The 19,173-nt window shown below is 45.6% G+C and overlaps 2 protein-coding genes across 2 annotated transcripts in view; one reads left to right on the top strand and one right to left on the bottom strand.

Moving 5' to 3' along the window:
• Positions 1-5,698, top strand: part of CUNH1orf158 (chromosome unknown C1orf158 homolog) — an 18,967-nt gene extending 13,269 nt beyond the window's left edge. The window contains exons 3-4 of the mRNA XM_008849033.2: positions 4,505-4,682; positions 5,471-5,698. Of these exons, the coding sequence (XP_008847255.1) occupies positions 4,505-4,682; positions 5,471-5,652 (360 nt within the window). The 3' untranslated portion in view covers positions 5,653-5,698. The remainder of the gene's footprint in view (positions 1-4,504; positions 4,683-5,470) is intronic.
• Positions 5,699-15,732: 10,034 nt separating this feature from the next.
• LOC103746748 (small integral membrane protein 15-like) lies at positions 15,733-15,957 on the bottom strand. Its single transcript, XM_008849039.1, has one exon. It carries the CDS (start codon positions 15,955-15,957, stop codon positions 15,733-15,735), a length of 225 nt encoding a protein of 74 aa, XP_008847261.1.
• Between the last annotated feature and the right edge of the window lie 3,216 nt (positions 15,958-19,173).

The raw sequence follows: 19,173 nt of genomic DNA, 5'->3' as shown, positions 1-19,173 counted from the left end.
GACCAGGCTGGCCTTGAACTCACAGAGATCCGCCTGCCTCTGCCTCCCATCTCTCTCATTAAAAAAAATATATATTTATTTATATGTGTGTGTGTGTGTGTGTGTGCACATGTGACATGATGCATGTGTGGAAGTCAGAGGACAACTTGCAAGAGCCTGTTCTTTCCTTTTACCATGTGGGCTCTAGGGACAGAGCTCAATTTGTCAATCCTGGCAGCAGGTGCCTTTATGTACTGAGCTCTCTCACAAGCCCCACGACATGTCTCAAATGATCTTATTTCATCATAAACTGAAGCTCTTATTTCACTGTGAATTGAAGTTTCCAGGGGAAAAAAGTCACACCTGTATGTTAAAGATTCTACAAGATTGATTGATTGGAATGTCTGATTGTAGAGAGTTGAAGTACTGCAGATAGTATGCTTGGGGACTCTCTTTAATCCTTTTAAGGTCATTCATTGCCCACCTGTGTCTGGCCTAACATCCTTGTGGCTGTCAGGTAAAACCTTTTGAAATGTTCTAACTCAGGGCTGGAGAGATGGCTCAGCAGTTAAGAACCCTGGCTGTTCTTGCAGAAGACCCAGGTTCGAATCCCATCACCCACATGGCAGCTAACAACTGTCTGTAACTCCAGTCCCAGGGGATCCGGCAGCCTCTTCTGTCCTCCGAGAGCATTGCACAACATGGCTCACTTACCTACATGTAGGCAATACACACATACACATAAAATAAAAATAATAAAATATATATAAAAAAAGAAATGCTTTAACTCAGCAAACCACTTGCCTCCACCAACCACACACTGAGAATATTGTCAGATAGCATCAAAGACCTGTGGCAGAGATTTCCCCACTTTGTTTCAACCTGCCTATCTGATGTTTCCATCAATATACTGGGAAAATGGCTTGATTTTGTTTTGTAACTTTAAACAATTTCATGAGGGCCAGCAAGTAAAGGCTCTTCCTGCCAAGCCTAACAACTAGAGTTCAGTCCTGGAAGAAGGTGAGAACCGACTCCTCCAGCATGCCATCTGACTTCCATATGCATGCCATGGCATGTACGTGCACACACATCCACACCCCCTGCCCCACAACGCACAAGTAAATAAATAGACGCAAAAAACAGTCTTAAAAAATGCATGAAACTGTTTCCACATTGCAACCTCTTATTTGGGGCAAACCAAATCTTTGTTCCCAGACCCTGATCACTCACGTTTGGCCCAAGAATAGACTTTCTTTTATTCTCTGTGAGATAAGAACTGGGTTTTACATTGACATCCAGCCAGGATGACTGGCATCCGCCTCTGTGGAATTACGTCACTCTAGATAAATCATGAAAGGCTCTCCATTGGCATCTGTGGACCTCACTGGCATCCCCAGACTGTGCACATGACTCTAGGCCACACTACTCCTAACCAAGCTGGTGTCCCCAGGTGGTGTGACCGTCTTCAGAGCATCCTGTGCTCTAGGGTTGCTGACCTTCACCATTGCTTTGTGCACTGACAACATGAAGGTACTTTAATTGAAGCAAGTCAGAATTAGAACCCACCATCTGGGGCTCCAAAACTGCTAACCATTCACATGTGAGAGGCTCTTAGCTCTGTTCTCACGAGTCAGAGCATTACATTATGGCTTCTTGGCCCTTACCTATGATCAAGTATAGAGCATTAGGCAGCCTTTCTTAACCTTTGGCCTTATTATAAACCCTGATGTAGCATACACTCAAACACACATGCATATACACAAACACCCCCACACACAAGTAAAAATAAAACAAATCTAGGCTGGATGGGGTGGCACATGCCTTTAGTCCCAGCATTCAGAAGGCAGAGGCTGGCGGATCTCTGTAAGATCGAGGCCAGCCTGGTCTCCACAGAGTTCCAGGCCAGCTGGGACTACAGGGAGACCCTGTCTCAAAAAGATTTAAAAAAATTATGTCAAAAAGGAAAAGTTAAAAAAAGTAAAAGTTCCTCTAATCCTAACACACACACACACACACACACACAGAGAGAGAGAGAGAGAGAGAGAGAGAGAGAGAGAGAGAGAAACATCAAATAATCAGATATTCCTTCCTAAAGATTCTGTTCTTAAGCGTTCACTGGGCCCCACCCTAAGATTTAAAGCATGTTAATGGTTGCTAGGGGGAGGGGCTCCTGAGGAGCTATTGGAAGTTCAGTGTTGGTGGGGAAGGGAAAAGCATTTTCTCTGGTGTGTAGTACTGGTAAGATGTTCATGCTCCTGTAAATAGCCCCTTACCCGTGCTTGTGTAAGCAATCCTACGCTCACTGGATCACAAAGAGAAGGAGGGGAGGGAGGAAGGGGGAGGGAGGAAGGGGGAGGGAGGAAGGAGGAGGGAGGAAGGGGATCAGCCTGGAGTGAGAGGAGGGTGACAAAGGAGGATGATGAGGCCAGGGCTAAATACCACCCACATACTTTATAAACATGTTTGAAAAGGTCATACTGGAACACATTGTTATGTATAATGAACACATGCTATAGGATTTTAACTTAAAAAATGTATTGAGAATTTCATACATGCATATAAGGTGTTTTGATCAAATCCGTGCCCACTCCCTCCCCTCCAACTCCTCCCATATCTCCTTCCCATGTCACTTTTCTTGACAATGTCGTCCTGTACTTTTATTTTTTTAATGAGGCTTTTTGCTACTCTAACACTGCCCCCTCTGAAGAGGTAACCCTAAAATCTTTTAGGGATTAGATAAGAGCTCCCAAAGCTAATTTTTTAAAAGTCTTTTAGGACCAGTGAGATGATTCAGAGGGTAAAGGCACTTGTCTTCAAGTCTGAAGATTTGAGTTCTATCCTCAGGACCTGTGTGGTAGAAGGCAAGAACTGACTCCTGCTGGTTATCCTAGTATCTTTGCATGCACAGCATGATACATGTGTCCACACACATAAATAATAAATAAATTAAAAAAAAAACAAATAATAAATAGTGAAAAATAAGGCCTTTCCCTGCAGTGGGAACCCAGGTGCAATACTGCCCCACATGACTGCTTCAACTGTCTCCTAAATTCCCTTCACTCTGCTCCAGGACAACTGCCTTCCCATCTCCTACTTCAGTCTTCTCCCTTCTTAGGTAAATGCTGCACCTACTTTCCAGACTGACTTTGGACAGTGGGGTTATCTGTGTAGGAAGGCTATCCTTTCTGAGTCTTTCCCTGGTCTGACATAATAACTCTTCAGTTTTCTGTATTTTATGCTGCTTTGCTATCCATGAGGAGGGCTTGGGTGGGGGGCTCACTAAAGTTGGAGCGAGAGTTCCTAGAGAGCAAACAACTAGATCCTGAGTGCACCATTCAAATGCAAATAAACCACCCTCCTCTGACCTTATCTAAGGCACACACTAGTCAATATTACCTTTGTCTGAAATCACTCTGGTGACCACCCAAGAGCCTGGAGCCCTCAGAAATTATTCAAACCATCCAATCCTAAATTTTCCCAATTTGCCTACCCTGCCTGAATGGTTCCTCATTCTGGTTCCTGCCCAGTTCGCTGCTGCCCTGTGTGATAGTCTGTGGCATCGAGTGCTTCCTCCTCCTGTGAAGTCTTTTCCAAGGAGTGTCTCCAAGCTTCTCATTTAAAACACCTGTGAGACATCAAGGTCACATTCAGAACCCAAAGAAATACCAATAAAATCCCTTTTGGCCTCTCTCCTGCAGCCCCACTGCCCCTGCAGTTGGGAAGGCCTCCAGCTTACTGGCTGTGCTGGAAAGGGACTCCTGGGCCTCTGGTGGCTCAGACCTTGGGAACTCCGCATGATGTGGGAGCCCAACTCCTTCCTCTGTCCTTGGCATTGTGCTCTGACTTATTTATGGAACCACCCCCTTGAAGTCTGGGGTGCAGGGTGTCTACAGCCCGTGGCAGACAGACCTTCCCTAAATCAGTTCCCTGGGATTCCCTTCCAGGCCAGGAGGGTTTGCTTAGGAAAAGCCCTGATTTAGGCAGGCATCCCAGAGAGGAGAATACAGTTATTTTCTCCCTATAAATAACTCAGAACCAAAGAAACTGCTCTCCGGTTTGCCTTTGAGAGAGTCATAAATCCTTCCCAGGGGAAGGCAATTTATAGAGTGTTCTCTAGCTCTTCTCACGGTAACTGATGGAAATACAAGGCCCAAACAAACGTCCCTTACCTTAGAAATAGGCAGTTGGGTGGATGAGGAGAGACAAATCAAAGGGTGTCGTTTCAGACCCCAAGGGGGCACAGTGAGTGGCCCTGACACTTTCTATTCAGCAGAGCATGACTTTAATTTTAATTTGCCATTTTTGCTTATTCTGGGAATGAGTGGACTGGGAATAGCCCGGGGGCCCGTTTGGACAGAGAATTGAAAACAATTAACTGGGATGGGTAACTGAAAGTGAACTGTCTCCATATGAACAAACAATTGTGTCTCCAATTCAGTGGCCTTTGGAGCTCTCTGGTGGCCCTCCGGGGCTGGAGGGACACCTTGATCTGGTGGGTAACATAGCCAATTGTGTGTCCTTCCAGGGACTCCCATACAAACACCTGATGGCCCACCACGAGGAGCCCTCGAATCACTATCTGATAAGCACCTATGACGACCATTACAATCGGCACAATTACAATCCGGGTTTGCCTGCCGTGCGCACCTGGAGTAAACAGAAGTTGCTGTGGTTGCCAGAGAAGTCTGATTTCCCGCTTCTTGGTATTTTCATTGTGAATCTTCCTTGTGTTGGTCTGTGAGGGGTCCACAAGTGCACAGGGTTAAGGTGTGTTCTTATCATGAACAAAGACCCACACAAGGGACCCTGTTTTCTGGAGGGTGAGGTCACAGGGAATGAGCCCTGTTTTCTAATTAGGACTGTCACTGGCCTTTCTTGACATCGGGCACAATCTCGTATAGACTTTCTTACCTGTACACCCTCTCCTGTGCACAATGAGGCATGTTTACCCAGACAAGAGGTGTGTGGGAGCTCTAACACTGCACATTCCCGAGCTCAGGCCTTCACTCCTTAAGGGCACAGTAATTGAATCTTCTGTGGGACATAGTGGAAACAAGTACAGAAGGTTTATGTCCTCAGGGAGTTGACACTGTAGTGTCAATAAGACAAAGATTGGGTAAACAATATGACTTTGGATAGAGATGTGTGCTGCACAGCAATCAAACAAACAACACCAAATGGGCAATGGGTGGAAAGTATTTGTGAATCTCTGTTATGCCTTCTCTGGCCTCTCCTTACCCTGGAAGATTTGGTCCTTGATGTAGCATCCTGGGGAACACTGCAGGAGTGGAACAAACAATTGTGTCTCCAATTCGGTGACCCTGTGACTTGCCACCAGCAAATGAAGGCTTTCCTCTCCATCAGAACCACAGCTCCATGTAGGCAGCATCCAGAGCCAAGTGGATGTGTTGCTCTGACAGGTTATATGGGCACTGTGTATGTCCAAGACTCCTTGAAGCCCTGTGTCAACCAGGTCTGGTTTCTCTTGCAGTGCCCCCTACAAACTATGGACTCTTTGAGCAGCTGAAGCAAAAGTGGTTCATATCCAAGACCGGCATAAGGGACAGCATCTATACTTCGTCCTACCCCAGGCCACCATTGTGCGCTATGTCCAGGCGGGAGCATGCCATCCCAGTCCCTCCCCCTCGCCTTTACCCTATCCCAAGGTTCTGAGAACTACCACTCCGCTTGCTGCCCAGCAAGAATCAGCAGGAGACCTACGGCCTTACTAGACTTGTCAGCAAGCAGCTGCAGATGTACCCTGAGAATTAAATCTGGCTCTGAGAGTCATGGTCTACATTTCATGGTATCTTCTCTCCAAACTCATTGCTCCTTTTTTGTTTCCACCCCTTAATTAAAGCTCTTTTAGGAGCAGGAGAGATGGCTCAGGGGTTAAGAGCACCTACTACTCTTGCAGAGGACCCTTTTTTCCCTGCACCCACAACCATCTGTAACTCTAGTTCCAAGGGAGCTGATGTCCTCTGGCCTCTGTGGGCATTGCATGCACATTGTACACTTACATGCATACAGGCAAAACATACACATAAAATAAAAATAAAACGTTTTAAAAAAGCTTTTTTACACTACTACAATTCCAAGTGTGTGCAAAAGTTCTGCTTAAACGGTCAGAAAAGCAGAAGAATCCTGTATCCATTACATTTCTGGTTGCCGTATCTAACAAAAACCAACATAAGGGAGAAGAGTTACTGGACTGCAGTTGGGTGTACACAGTTCATTGTGCTGGGGAAGGGGACGGTGTGCTGACAGCATTCAGGAAGGACAGTAATGAGTTCTGTTCAATGCTGTTTATTTCCCGGGACTGCAGTCCAGCATGTGACACTACAGCTGAAATGGGCTTTCCTGCTTCCCTTAACCTAATCTAGATAATCCCTCACAGTCATGCCCAGAGATTAGATTTATCTCCTGAGTGAGTCTAGATCTTATCAAGTTGACGATCACAATTAACCATCACAGGTCTTTAAAAAAATATATTTATTGGGGACTGGAGAGATGGCTCAGGGGATAAGAGCATGGGCTACTCTTGCAGTGGACCCGGGTTCGATTCCCAGCACCCACATGACAGCTAACAACCATCTGTAACTCCAGTTCCAGGGGAATCTGATGCCCTTTTCTGACCTTTGGGCATTGCACGGGACAGGTGCATACATCAGGCAATACACTTATACACATAAAATAAAAGTAATAAATAAAAATTTAAAAAATTATTTATTGGTCTTTTTATTTTTATTTTATTTTTTTGGTCTTTTTTTGAGACTGGGTCTCCCTGTAGCCCCTGGACCAGGCTGGTCTTGAACTCGCAGAGATCCTCTGCCTCCCAAGTGCTGGGATTAAAGGAATATGCCACCATGCCTGGCATTTATTGGTCTTTTTGAAATGGGGTCTCCCTGTAGCCTTGTCTGGCCTGGAACTCACTAAGTAAATTAGGCTGGCCTTGATCTCACAGAGATCCACCTGTCTCTGCCTCCCTAGTGCTGGAACTAAAGGCATGTGCCACTACACCCAGCTTATTTAATATTTATTTATTTATTTATTATTTATTTATTTATTTATGTGCACATTCGAAGGTCAAAGGACATGTGGGAGTTGGTTCTCTTCATGTACCATATGGGCTCTGGAGATCGAACTCAGATTGTCAGACTTGGCAGCAAGTGCCGTACCTGCTGAGCCATCTCATTGGTTCCCATCACAAGTCCTTAAGTTCTAGTTCCCCACTTTCACAGGAGGGGAAAATGAGGTACAGAGATATAACAGGTTCCCTCAAATTCTCAGGGGAACATTTTGACTCTGAGGCCCATCAGCAAAACCCTAGGGGATGGGGACAGTGGCATGAGGGGAGCAGAGTCACTGGAGCAGATGGTGAGGGAGGCCAGCTCGCTGTTGTCGAGGCTGGAGAAGATGCGTGCTGGTCCAGAAAAATAACACTCGACCTCTTCTATGTGCCTCTGACTTCTCAAACCTTTACAGGACTCAGGGGAGGAGAGAGCCTTCCAAGTAAGGAGCTTTGGTATAAGGGTTCCTGGCAGAAGAACACAGTTCAGTTCTCAGTCAGAACAGGGGTCCACCTGCCGTGGGGACCAGTCACAGGTTGACTGACATGTTCCTAATCTGGCACTTTTTTCTTAAATAGATTTCTTTTTTATTTTTATTTATTTATTATTTATTTACTTATTTATTATTTATTTGGGGCAAGGGAAGCATGCATATGCCACAGTATGTTTGTGGCGGTCAGAGAACAGTTTTGGGGAGTCAGCTCTTTGCTTCCACCATGTGGCTTCCAGAGATTGAACTCAGGTTGTCAGGCTTGTTGGCAAATGCCTTTATCTGAGGAACCATCTTGCTGGCCCTAAGCTTGGACCTTTGATTCTTAGGATCTAACAGCCACAGCCCAGTCTTTCTCTGAAGAGTCTCTGTTATGTGTCCCCGTCTCCACATCTGCTACTCTGGGTGCAGTGCCCTGTACATAGTTGGTGCCGCACAATCATTGCCTTGGTGTGTGAATAGTCTGCTGTCTTTTGTGTGCTCCGAGATAGGTCTCTGCCATATTGTGCCCTGTCAATATTTTGGATAGAATTCATGTCAGCTGACTAATTCCCATCTCAGAAGACTCCAAGTTCTTCCCAGAGCTCAACCATTCCCACTCCAGCATCAAGGGAACACACCTCCCTTTCATCCCTTCTGCTAATTTCAGAGGGGAATACATCTCTCTGAAGCTCTGTCCTTAGCACTTCCCTCCCTCCCCCCTCCCTCTCCCCTCCCTTCCTCCTTCCTTCCTTCCTTTCTTCCATCCATCCATCCATCCATCCATCCATCCATCCCAGCAATATAAATGTGACTGGCTCTGAAAGATTATCTTATGTGTTTTGCCACCCAAACAGCCAAAACATTTATCTGTTTTTGTGGGGTTCCCCTGTAGCCCCAGCTGGTCTGGAACTTACAATGTAGACCAGACTGGCCTTGATCTCACAGAGATGGCCTCCGGAGTGCTGGGATTAAAGGTGTGTGTCACCATGCCTAGCCATTTACCTGTTTTGAAGAAAAATTAAATGGATAGATATAGCTCTTTTCCATGAATCATTCCTTTACATTTACTGACACCTGATACTGCATTCTAGAGGGGGGGGGGGAGAGAGAGAGAGAGAGAGAGAGAGAGAGAGAGAGAGAGAGAGAGAGAGAGAGATTAAACTTAGCATTGTTGACAGTTGAGCCTGTACTAAGGGCCATGATCTCTGCCTGGGGGACTGCTTATCTCATTGACTAATCACCACCACTCCGGATCCGGAGCCTGAGTGACTTTGTCACCTTCTTCATATACCTGCTGGCCTCTGGCCTGTTGCTCCAGGGTTAGCTCACCTATTCCCGCTTCTTTCTTATTCTTACAAGTGTCCAGGATTTAGATACTGACACATGCTAAGGGCTCAGTGAATGCTTGCTGAATGACTGAAGGAAGGATGGCATGACAGGAGGAGTCAGGTGATGGAGGTAGATTGGACCAGAAGAGCTCTAGGAGGCAGGTGTGAGGTGCAGCAGAGATGGTTGTCTTCCTGATTCCAACATCTGGCCAATCATTCCATAAACATACACCGAGCTATGATTGATCAGGGTGCTGACCTCACAGAGCCTCAGACCAGCAGGAGGCATATTAAATAAACACCTATATGACATAGAGGTGGGCATTGGGATGTTCCAGAGTAAAGGGGTGTCACGGACCCACGAGAGATTTGATCCAGCCAGGTGGAACCAGGGAAGGATTTCCTGAGGCAGAGATGCTTAGGTCAAGGTCAAAAAGTGAAAGAGACAGGCAGAGGGGAAGGGAGTGAGAGGTTCGGGCCACAGGAACAGTGTGTTCAAAGGCTCTGCTAGTGGCAGTGTTTGGCAGGTATGAGGTCAGCATGATGGTGTCTTAGTTTGCTATGGCTGCTGTAACAAAACACAACCCCAGTGCCTTGAAGTGATGTGCACCTATTCTCTGACAGCTCTGGAGGTCAGAAGTCCACAGGGATCTGTGGGGCTGCATTCCTTCTGTCTTTTTCTAGTTGGTAGGGGACACCTGCCCCTTTGCTTCATGGCCCTAGCCCTGTCTGCTCTAGACCAGCAGTAGAGTCTCCTTACCCTCTGCTTCTCACAAATACCACTGTGGTCGTGTACATGAATCCACTGACTAGTTCAGGATGATCTTTCCATCCAAGATCCTTCCATTGATCACATCTGCAAACTTCCTTCTGAACAGGTTGGAAAAGTCACAGGTTCAAGGGATGATGATGGGAACACTTTAGCCATGTCCTTTCCAGAGAGCTGAGATGGTCCCAGGTGGAGAGAGGGATTGACTTGATTATAGAGACTATGGCCAGGTAGAGCTAGGGAAGGCTTTCCTGAGGCTTCATGCAAATACACACACACACACACACACACACACACACACACACACGCACACATACACACACATACACACACCCTCCAATAATGATAATCATAATAAATAATGATAATCATAATCATAATGAAAGGAAGAGAAAGAAAGGAAAAAACTTTAAAAAAGTCAAACGAGAATTGGGTGTGGCTGCTCTTGCCTTTAGTCCCAGCACTCAGGAGGCACAGGTATGTGGATTTCTGTGCGACTGAGGCCAGCCTGGTCTATTTAGTGAGTTTCAGCCCAGCTAGAGCTACAGAAAGATCCTGTTTCAAACAAAAAGTCAAACAAAATAGTGCAGCCATTATCTACAAGTTGGAAGGCATCACCACAAGCAGTAGCTTGACCAAGATGACGGTTCCCTAAGTCTCCTCCCGCCGGGAGCTTCCTCCTCTCTCACTTCACTCCATCGGCCATTCTCCACCTTGATTGGCACAGAGTCCTCTGGAATTCACCGGCTTACTCCTGCATTTCTAGATCAATAGGACTGGGAGTAGGGGCACATCAATTGCTTTTCTAATAAGCTCCCAGAGACGACTGCTACTGGACCACATTTGGAACCACTCCTTGAGGCTAAGTGAATCCATTTTTCTTCTATTAAAATTTCTTCTTATAAAATTTCTCTGGACTAACAGGAAGTCAAGGGCTGGGTGCTAGCTCAGCTGACAGAGTGTTTGCCTGGCATTCCTGAAGTTCTGGGCTTTATCCCAGCACCAAATAAACTGGTCATGATGGTGCACACCTATAATCTCAGCAATTGGGAAATGGAGGCAGGAGAATTAGAAATTCAATCCTTAGCTACACACTGAGTTGGATGACCAGCCTGGACTACATGAAACTATCTCAAGAGAAAAAAAATTAAACATTAGACCTGATGTTCTTGACAGTTTCCCCAGCTATGATAAGAGGCTATAATTGCAATGTCGTTCCTGAATCTGTGTCTTCCTCTATCAAATGGGTACAATGATAATTTCTAACTCAGATAAAATTATCAAGCCTCTGTGATTACTATTGATTTCCGACTTGGCAGGATCACCTAGGAGACAAACCTCTAGGCATGTCTAGATTGGGCTAATTGAGGTGGGAAAATAAACCTTTCCTTTCTTAACTTGGTTGTGTTAGGTATTTTGTCACAGTGACAGAAGTCACCAGTACAGAGCTCAAAGCTGGGTGCACGCTTATCCCCATGGGTACCAGCTGCTAATGTCTGATATTCAAAGGCAGCAAGGAGCCTCAGGAAAACTGCATGGGGGATGACCCAGGGGAGCACACCCCCAGCTGGCCATTCCCTCTGCCAGGGCACAGTGACATCTGGGCTGTAGGACCCAGAGTTTGGGGCTAGAGAGATGACTCAGCGGTTAAGAGCACTGGCTGTTCTTGCAGAGGACCTGGGTTCGATTCCCAGCACCCACATGGCAGCTACAAACCTTCCTTAACTCCAGTTCCAGGGGAATCCGAAGCCCTCTTTTGACCTCTGCAGCATTGCACGACATGGGTGCACTCACAATACGTGCAGGCAATATACTTGTATACATAAAATAAAAATAATAAATAAAATATCAAAAAAAAAGAACCCAGAGTTTAGAAAAGTCCTTGGGAGGCAATCTGTAGGGGAAGTGGGAGTGAGGGGGAGCCCAAGCATAAGCCTGCATTCCTACCCTTGGTGGCTCTCGACACCAGTTAACAGGTGGTTGTGATTTCAGATTCAGAGTTTCTCTGTGACTGGAGCTAACTCTGAAAAGGAGATGTGAGAGTAAGTCAAGACTAAACCAGGCAGAGTGGTGCATGTCTGTAACTCCAGAGGTAGAGGCAGGAAGGTCAGGGCTTCTAAGTTATCCTTGACTACAGAGCTACTGTGACTGGAGCTAACTCTGAAAAGGAGATGTGAGAGTAAGTCAAGACTAAACCAGGCATAGTGGTGCATGTCTGTAACTCCAGAGGTAGAGGCAGGAGGATCAGAGCTTCTAAGTTATCCTTGACTACAGAGCTAGTTTGAGGCCAGCCTGGGTTAAATGAAAACATCAAAAAAATCCTGAAATTGGCCAAGCATGGTGGCACACGTCTTTAATCCCAGTACTTGGGAGGCAGAGGCATCTTTGTGAGTTTGAGGCCAGCCTGGTCTACATAGTGAGTTCCAGGACAGCTGGGGCTTCAAGGAGACCCTTTTTGTCTCGAAAAGACAAAAAAAAAAAAAAATCCTGAAACTGAAAAAAACATCAAACTCTTACCAACACCCCATGCTACAGTGATTTTCTGTTCTTAGAAATTTATGTGTGCAACCTGGTGGTGGTGAATTTGAGAGAAATTCATGCATCAGTCACAGGCAAAACATTGTTAACCTTCAAGTATTTATAAAAAATATTCTATTTATTATTTTTATTTTATGTGTGTGAGTGTATTGCCTGCATGTATGTAAGTGCACCTGTGCCATGCAATGCTGTTGGAGGTCAGAAGAGGGCGTCAGATCCCCTGTAACTGGAGTATGGATGGATGGTAGCCATCATGTGGGTGTTGGGAACTGCACCCCTCTGCAAGAACAGCCAGTGCTCTTAACCACTGAGCTAGCCCCAGCCTTCAAGTCTTATGGACTCCAGTAAGTTCTGGTCTGGGTCAGATATGAACTTTCTGTGCATGTTCCATCATGCCCCTGGACCGTGGTTTCTTCATCTGAGAAATGAGATATCTCAGAAGTCCCTGGGAATAGGGGAGGAAGACTGGACCCCAGTTGTTCCCAAATCCCACTTTCCTGCTGGGTTTTGTTTTCTCCTAGACTAGAATTCTCATAGCCCTCATGTAGGCAGAGATTGACAGTGTGTGCTCCAAGAATGTAGGACCCCCAACTACCCTCCTCCATGGTGGGGAGAGGAGGCTTCTTACCCTTTTCTTCTACAGAAATCTTCTCATCAGGGATAAAGCTTTATTCCTCCACCTGCATAAAGCACCAGCCTCAGGTCAAGTTGCCCATGGCCATCTTCAAGATGTCCCCAATACTGCCCCTGGCCACTCATATACAAGCCAGGATTTTCCTCCCCAGCAGCACCAGGGTTTTCTGGCTGGTGACCTGGATTCTCATTAACTCCTTTATGGAACTGGAAACAGATCTGGGGTTGTGTGGCAAACCCACTTACACCTGATAATTACCCTCTAGCAAGCCCTGACAACTCTCCAGTCCCACCACTCTATACCTCTGGTTTAGGATGATGAAGCATCTCCCATATTCTGTGCGTGTGTGTGTGTGTGTGTGTGTGTGTGTGTGTGTGTGTATGAAGGCACAGGTGTGTCACAGTGCACTTGTGGAGGTCTGAGGATAACCTCTGGGGTTGATCTTGGCTTTCCATCTTATTTGAAACAAGTCTCTATTTTATTTTCTGCTGCTGCATCTAGCTGATCCACACAATTTCCAGGGACTCCTGTCTCTGCCTCCCATCTCCCCATAGGAGTGCTGGGATTGCAGCTTCTTGTTCTGTGCATCTGACTTCTGTACAGTGCACTTGTGGAGGTCTGAGGATAACCTCTGGGGTTGATCTTGGCTTTCCATCTTATTTGAAACAAGTCTCTATTTTATTTTCTGCTGCTGCATCTAGCTGATCCACACAATTTCCAGGGACTCCTGTCTCTGCCTCCCATCTCCCCATAGGAGTGCTGGGATTGCAGCTTCTTGTTCTGTGCATCTGACTTCTGTACCTAGGTTCTGGGGTCTTGAATGCAGGTCCTCACTCTTGTGTAGCAAGAGCTTTTACCCCAGGAGCCGTCTCTCCATGTCCCTTCCTCAGGATCTCCATAGCCACCAGTTCTAAGCTCACAAGGCCCCTTAGTAGCCTGAGATGCAAAGTCATTGTGAGACGAGCCAAAGTGTGAGGCCTGGCTGACCACATCCAGGGCAGGACTCTGGATTTGAACTGGAAAATCAGAAGCCTTAGAGAAGACTAAGGAGCATCACTCAGGGAGGAAAGGAAACCTGGTCTCAGATAGGATTCAGTCTGCTCCCTGGGTTGTGGCAAGAGCTCAGACCAAAGGTTCTGTCTTCAGGCTCCCATCATTCAGATGGGCATTCATATGAGCACAGAGGACACCATGCCTGTCCTCTGAGTCAATCATCATTGAACATACTAAGAACCTGGACACAGCTCAGAGTTCCTTCCCACAGGAATGTCCTTCCATCAAATGTAGGAGCTGGTGTGAGGGGCCTTAGGAAAGGCATGGTGCATAAAGACCGGAAGGTACAGGTCTTCTAGACTCTTACAGAGCTTAAGGGCTCCAGTTCCCTAGCAAGGTCTGGAAGATGGTAGTCTAGAACATTCCATTCACTGGTTATATAAATAGACTGTAGAATGGGACTTTAAAAAAAAAAAAGCTGGAAGAACACCAACATCGTCTCAGTAACTGTTCTGAGTGAGAACTAAACCCTAGTTTAGCAACCCGCTGGGGAGGAAATTCTACTCATACCAATGGGAGTTCATGTTATTTGTAAGTTAAGGGTACTCTCCCTTCCTCTAGATAGTGTCTCACATACTCCAGTACAGCCTCAAACTTGATATGAAGTCAGGGATGACCTTCAACTTCTGATCCTCCTGCCTCCATCTCCTGAGGGCTAGGATTACAGCAAAGGTTACCACACTCAGTTTATATGGTACTAGGGATTGAATCCAGGGCCTCATGCTTGCTAGACAAGCACTTTCCCAGCTGTGCTACATTTCCAGTCTGGGGACATCCTTTATATGCCAAGATCACTGTGGCTTCTACTAATTTAGATTGAGAAAGACATGGGTAAAGTGCAGGATTTGGTCTGAGGGCAGTGGTTAGCATCGGAGCGGAGGGGCGGTTCTGGACAGGGCAGAGAACCCCTGGACAAAGTGACTAGGCTGAGGAGGGAGATGACTTGAACGAGAGTCACAGGCAGCTGTGATCTGCCTGACGTGGAATTTTTTTTTTTTTTTTTTTTGGAGAAAGAAATGCTTTATTTCAAGTAATAAGCAGTGCTTTCTAAATTGTGATTAATATATCTCTTTTAAACTAAGGCAAACTTTTCACCTCAGAGAATAATTCTTTCACATTCCTAATACCCTCTGTCCAGATTTGAACCCCATCTTAAACTACCATTTGAATAGGATTCATAATTGAAAGCCATTTTTCTCCAAAGGATGTTTTCCACTTGAGTACATAAGCTCCCAAATATGTCCTGCATAATACCTGAGGAAGGGATCCACATCTAAACACAAAATTCATTTGAAAGTCATTTTGTGTATTTTTACTGCACCAGTGTTTTGACTGCAGCCCATCACAAGCTCTGTGTGGAATGTCCCACTCTTGGGGTCATGTCTGGACACAGGGGTCAGATTTTGCAGTACTAAGGGTTTTGAATTTAGGGATACTCCACCTGTATAATAAATGCTAATTTATAATGCCTGACAGTAGATTCCAAGCCTAAAATTACTACAGTACTGAGGTCAGGACATGATTTCTCTATAGGGTCAGAATTAAATTACTAATCATGGGGCTGGAGAGATGGTTCAGCAGTTAAGAACACTGGTTGTTCTTTCAGAAGACCCGGGTTCAAATCAGAGCACCCACATGACAGCTAACAACTGTCTATAATACCAGTTCCAGGGGATCCGATGGCCTCTTCTGTCCTCCGTGGGCATTGCATGACACGGGTGCACTTACCTACATGCAGGCAATACACTCATATACGTAAAATAAAAATAATAAATATTTAAAAATTACTAATCATATTATGATGAAATCAAATGAAACCTTAGTTAGTCCTTCCAAAGCTGTGTAATTTCCGAATGCTTTCTCTCTCGTTGCAGAGCCAGTTTGTCCCTTCAACCCTTTTTTAGCCCTTTAGCTTTTGCAATATTTTCTTGATGTTTTTGTTTCTCCTTTTGCTCTTTCTCCCTGGCTTCAATCATCTTGGCCAACTTCCAGGACAGAACAGCACTAGCTGGGAACAGTGGTGGGAGGGCTAAAATAACTGCTGTAAGGAAGCCGAATGGGTCCTCTGCAGCCCGTTCCACAACAATCCCAGCCCAAGCCTTTATGCCAAGCATCTTTTGTGCACAAGTTGTGATCTCTAATTTTTTAGTGAACCAATCACAATTTCAGATGACTGTTGTTTGTTGTCTTCTTTAGTTCTACTATATACTTCTGAGAGGTTTAAATTCCCCATTCCACACCCGGGCCGCATCCCAGGCTACCCTGGGCCTCCCAGGTGTAAGGCCTGTCCTGCTCTGCCTGCCGGCCAAGGGCCACGAGGACTCTGCCTTGGCCATTGCCGGCACCCCGCCCCCGCTCCACTCAGCAGCAAGCATTCTCAACTGCTGAGCCAGATGTCCAGCCCCACCCAAGCAGGTGTTGTTTTAAGTCACTAGGTTTGGGTCACTTGTTCCCCCGTGTGGACTTCCTGGGTCAGTTTGGTTAGACACAGTGGAAATCAAGTGAAAAAGAATGAAGGGAATCCGAGCATGGTGGCACACGCCTTTAGTCCCAACACTCAGGAGGCAGAATTTCTGAGTTCAAGGCCAGCCTGGTCTACATAGTGAGTTCCAGGCCAGCTGGGGCTACAGGGAGACCCTGTCTCAAAAAGACCAAAAAAAAAAAAAAAAAAAAAAGAAAGAAGAGTGGAGGGACTTGGGTTGTACCAGGGACCTGTGCCGGTACCATAGTCTGGTCAGCCTTTAGGTCTGGCCACTAAAAATCATCTAAAGTACAATGAGTTTCTGCTTGTCTCTTGTTCCGATAGAGAAGCAAGATGCAATTTGAATGCTGGTGTCACTCCATGGAGGAAGGAGATTTATTTTTGCTAAATTAATTCCTCTGGGAGACTGTTTCCTTTTTCTGCTTCATTACAAGGTGCAGCAGGAATTTTGTGGCCCTTTTCTAAAGCAGTTGCAGCCCTGGGACCATGAGCAGAAAGGGTGAGGGGGTGGTTGAGACAACGTCTCATGTAGTCCAGGCTGGCCTTGTACTCTCACTCTGTAGCTGAGGTTGGCCTTGAACTCCTGATCCTTCTGTCTCCACCTCCTAAGTGCTGGGATATAGGTCAGAACCACCAAGCCTGTCTTCTTCGTGTCTTCAAACTTCCAAAAAATCAACATGTGGGTGGCTGGAGAGATGGTTCAGTTCTCAGCACCCACATGGTGGTTAACAACTGTCCGTAACTCCAGTTCTAGGGGATTTAACACTCTTCTGACCTCCGCAGGCTTTGCACGACACAGGTGCACTTACATACATGCAGGCAATATACTCATACACATAAAGTAAAGATAATAAATAAAATATTTAAAAAACCAAACCAAAGACTGGGCGTGGTGGCGCATGCTTTTGGTCCCAGCCAGGAGGCAGAGGCAAGTGAATCTCTGTGAGATTGAGGCCAGCATTTCTGTGAGTTCAAGGCCAGACTGGTCTACAATAGTGAGTTCCAGGCCAGCTGGGGCTACAGGGAGACCCTGTCTTATCAAGAACAACAACAACAAAAAATCCAAACCAAATCAAAAAAACAAAAAAGAATCAACATGTGATCCAGCCCAGGATAGAAATTATCATCTCTCAATTTTTATATTTAAGACTTTAAAATTTATTTTATGTGTACAAGTGTTTTGCCTGCATGTACACAAGTGCATCATGTGCATGCAATGCCTGCAGAAGCCAGAAGAGGGCATTAGATTCCCCTGGAACTGGAGTTTCGGATGGTTGTTAGCTGCCACGTGAATGCTGGGAATCGAACCCCGGGTCCTTTGGAAGGGCAGCCAGTGCTCTTAACCACTGAACCATCTCTCCAGATCCTAGGATTATTTTTCTTAACAGAGTGAATGTATATTTATTTAAGGAAAAATGAGAAATAATTCCCAGTGAGAGGGGTTTCAAGGGAGGAAAACACTATATTTAAGATTCATAACCATCCAATGTAGCTTTTGCATTTTGTGGGAGGAGATGTTTGATGTGTATTCACTGTGGTTCACATGGAAATAAGGAGCCAAATTCATTTCTATGCCCAATGGTGCCTCTATGGTCAGACTGTATTAGAGAAGCCTACAGTTATGGATGGTTGTTAGCTGACATGTAGGTGCTGGGAACTGAACTCAGGACCTCTGGAAGAGCAGCCAATGCTCTTAACTGCTGAATCACTTCTCCAGCCTCTGGTTTATTTATTTATATTTTTGGAAACGGTCTTACTATAGAACCTGGACCGACCTGGAATTCTGTATGTGGACCAGGTTGGCCTTGAGCTCACAGAGATCTGTCTGCCTATACCTCTTGAATACTGGCATTACCTACAGTGGTATGCCACCATACCCAGCAATGTTTAAGACATGGTCTTTTAAAAAAATTTTTAATTTTAATTTTTTGTATAAGTGTATTGCCTATATGAGTGTAAGTGAACGTGTGTGCAATGCCCATGGATGTCAGAAGAGAGCATCGAATTCCCCTGGAACTGGAGTTACGGATGACTGTTAGCAGCTTTGTGGACACTGGGAATCGAACCTGGGTCCTCTGCAAGAATATCCAGTGCTCTTAATCACTGAGCCATCTCTCCAGCCCCGAGGAGTTCAGCAGTTTAGAAAAGGTACTGCGTAGGCTTTAAGTTTTGGCTGATCTCTTCTTTTGGGCAGCCTCTATGATGTAACTCAGGCCTGTACCATTATACCTAGTGCCCTCTGGTGGCTTTGAAACAGCTTTCTCTATCCTAGGCTGGCCTGGAACTTCTGGTCCTTCTACCTGGGAATTTGAATGCTGGGGTCCCAGGCATGTGCCACACTACCCAGCACCTGAAGCGATTTCCACTGGAGAATAATATTATATACTTTTTATTTATTTATTTATTTATTTATTTATTTATTTATTTATTTTGAAATAGGTCTCCCTGTAGCCCCAGATGGCCTGAAAACTTTGTAGACCAAACTGGCCCTGAACTCACAGAGATCCGCCTGCCTCTGTCTCCCACGTGCTGGGATTAAAGGCCTTCGCTACCATGCCTGGCTATATTACATACTCTTGATATGGCCCAAATCCCTCAACAACGGTATTTTCGGGTTTTATTGTTTTTCTTTTTAATGCCAGGCTCAAATTACAAGCTCTTGTCTCTCAATTAAAGCTATGACAATCAGGTATGAACCAAGCTTAACGATGTGGTGGTATTAATCAATGATCCAGTCTTTGATTTTCATACCATCTCTAATCTTTTCCATACATAAATAATTTGAGACTGGCCAGTTGGCTTAGTGAGTAAAGGTGTTTGTGGCCAAGCCTGATGACCTGAGTTTGAC

This window comes from Nannospalax galili, unplaced genomic scaffold (genome assembly GCF_000622305.1).
Source record: "Nannospalax galili isolate Female #2095 unplaced genomic scaffold, S.galili_v1.0 scaffold1745, whole genome shotgun sequence".
Classification (NCBI taxonomy): Eukaryota; Metazoa; Chordata; class Mammalia; order Rodentia; family Spalacidae; genus Nannospalax; species Nannospalax galili.
This window is presented reverse-complemented; position numbering and strand designations above follow the sequence as displayed.

What these genes read in the sequence shown, in the direction of transcription:
- LOC103746748 (XM_008849039.1), bottom strand. Translation starts at nt 15,957, where the DNA reads ATGCTTGGCATAAAGGCTTGGGCTGGGATTGTTGTGGAACGGGCTGCA.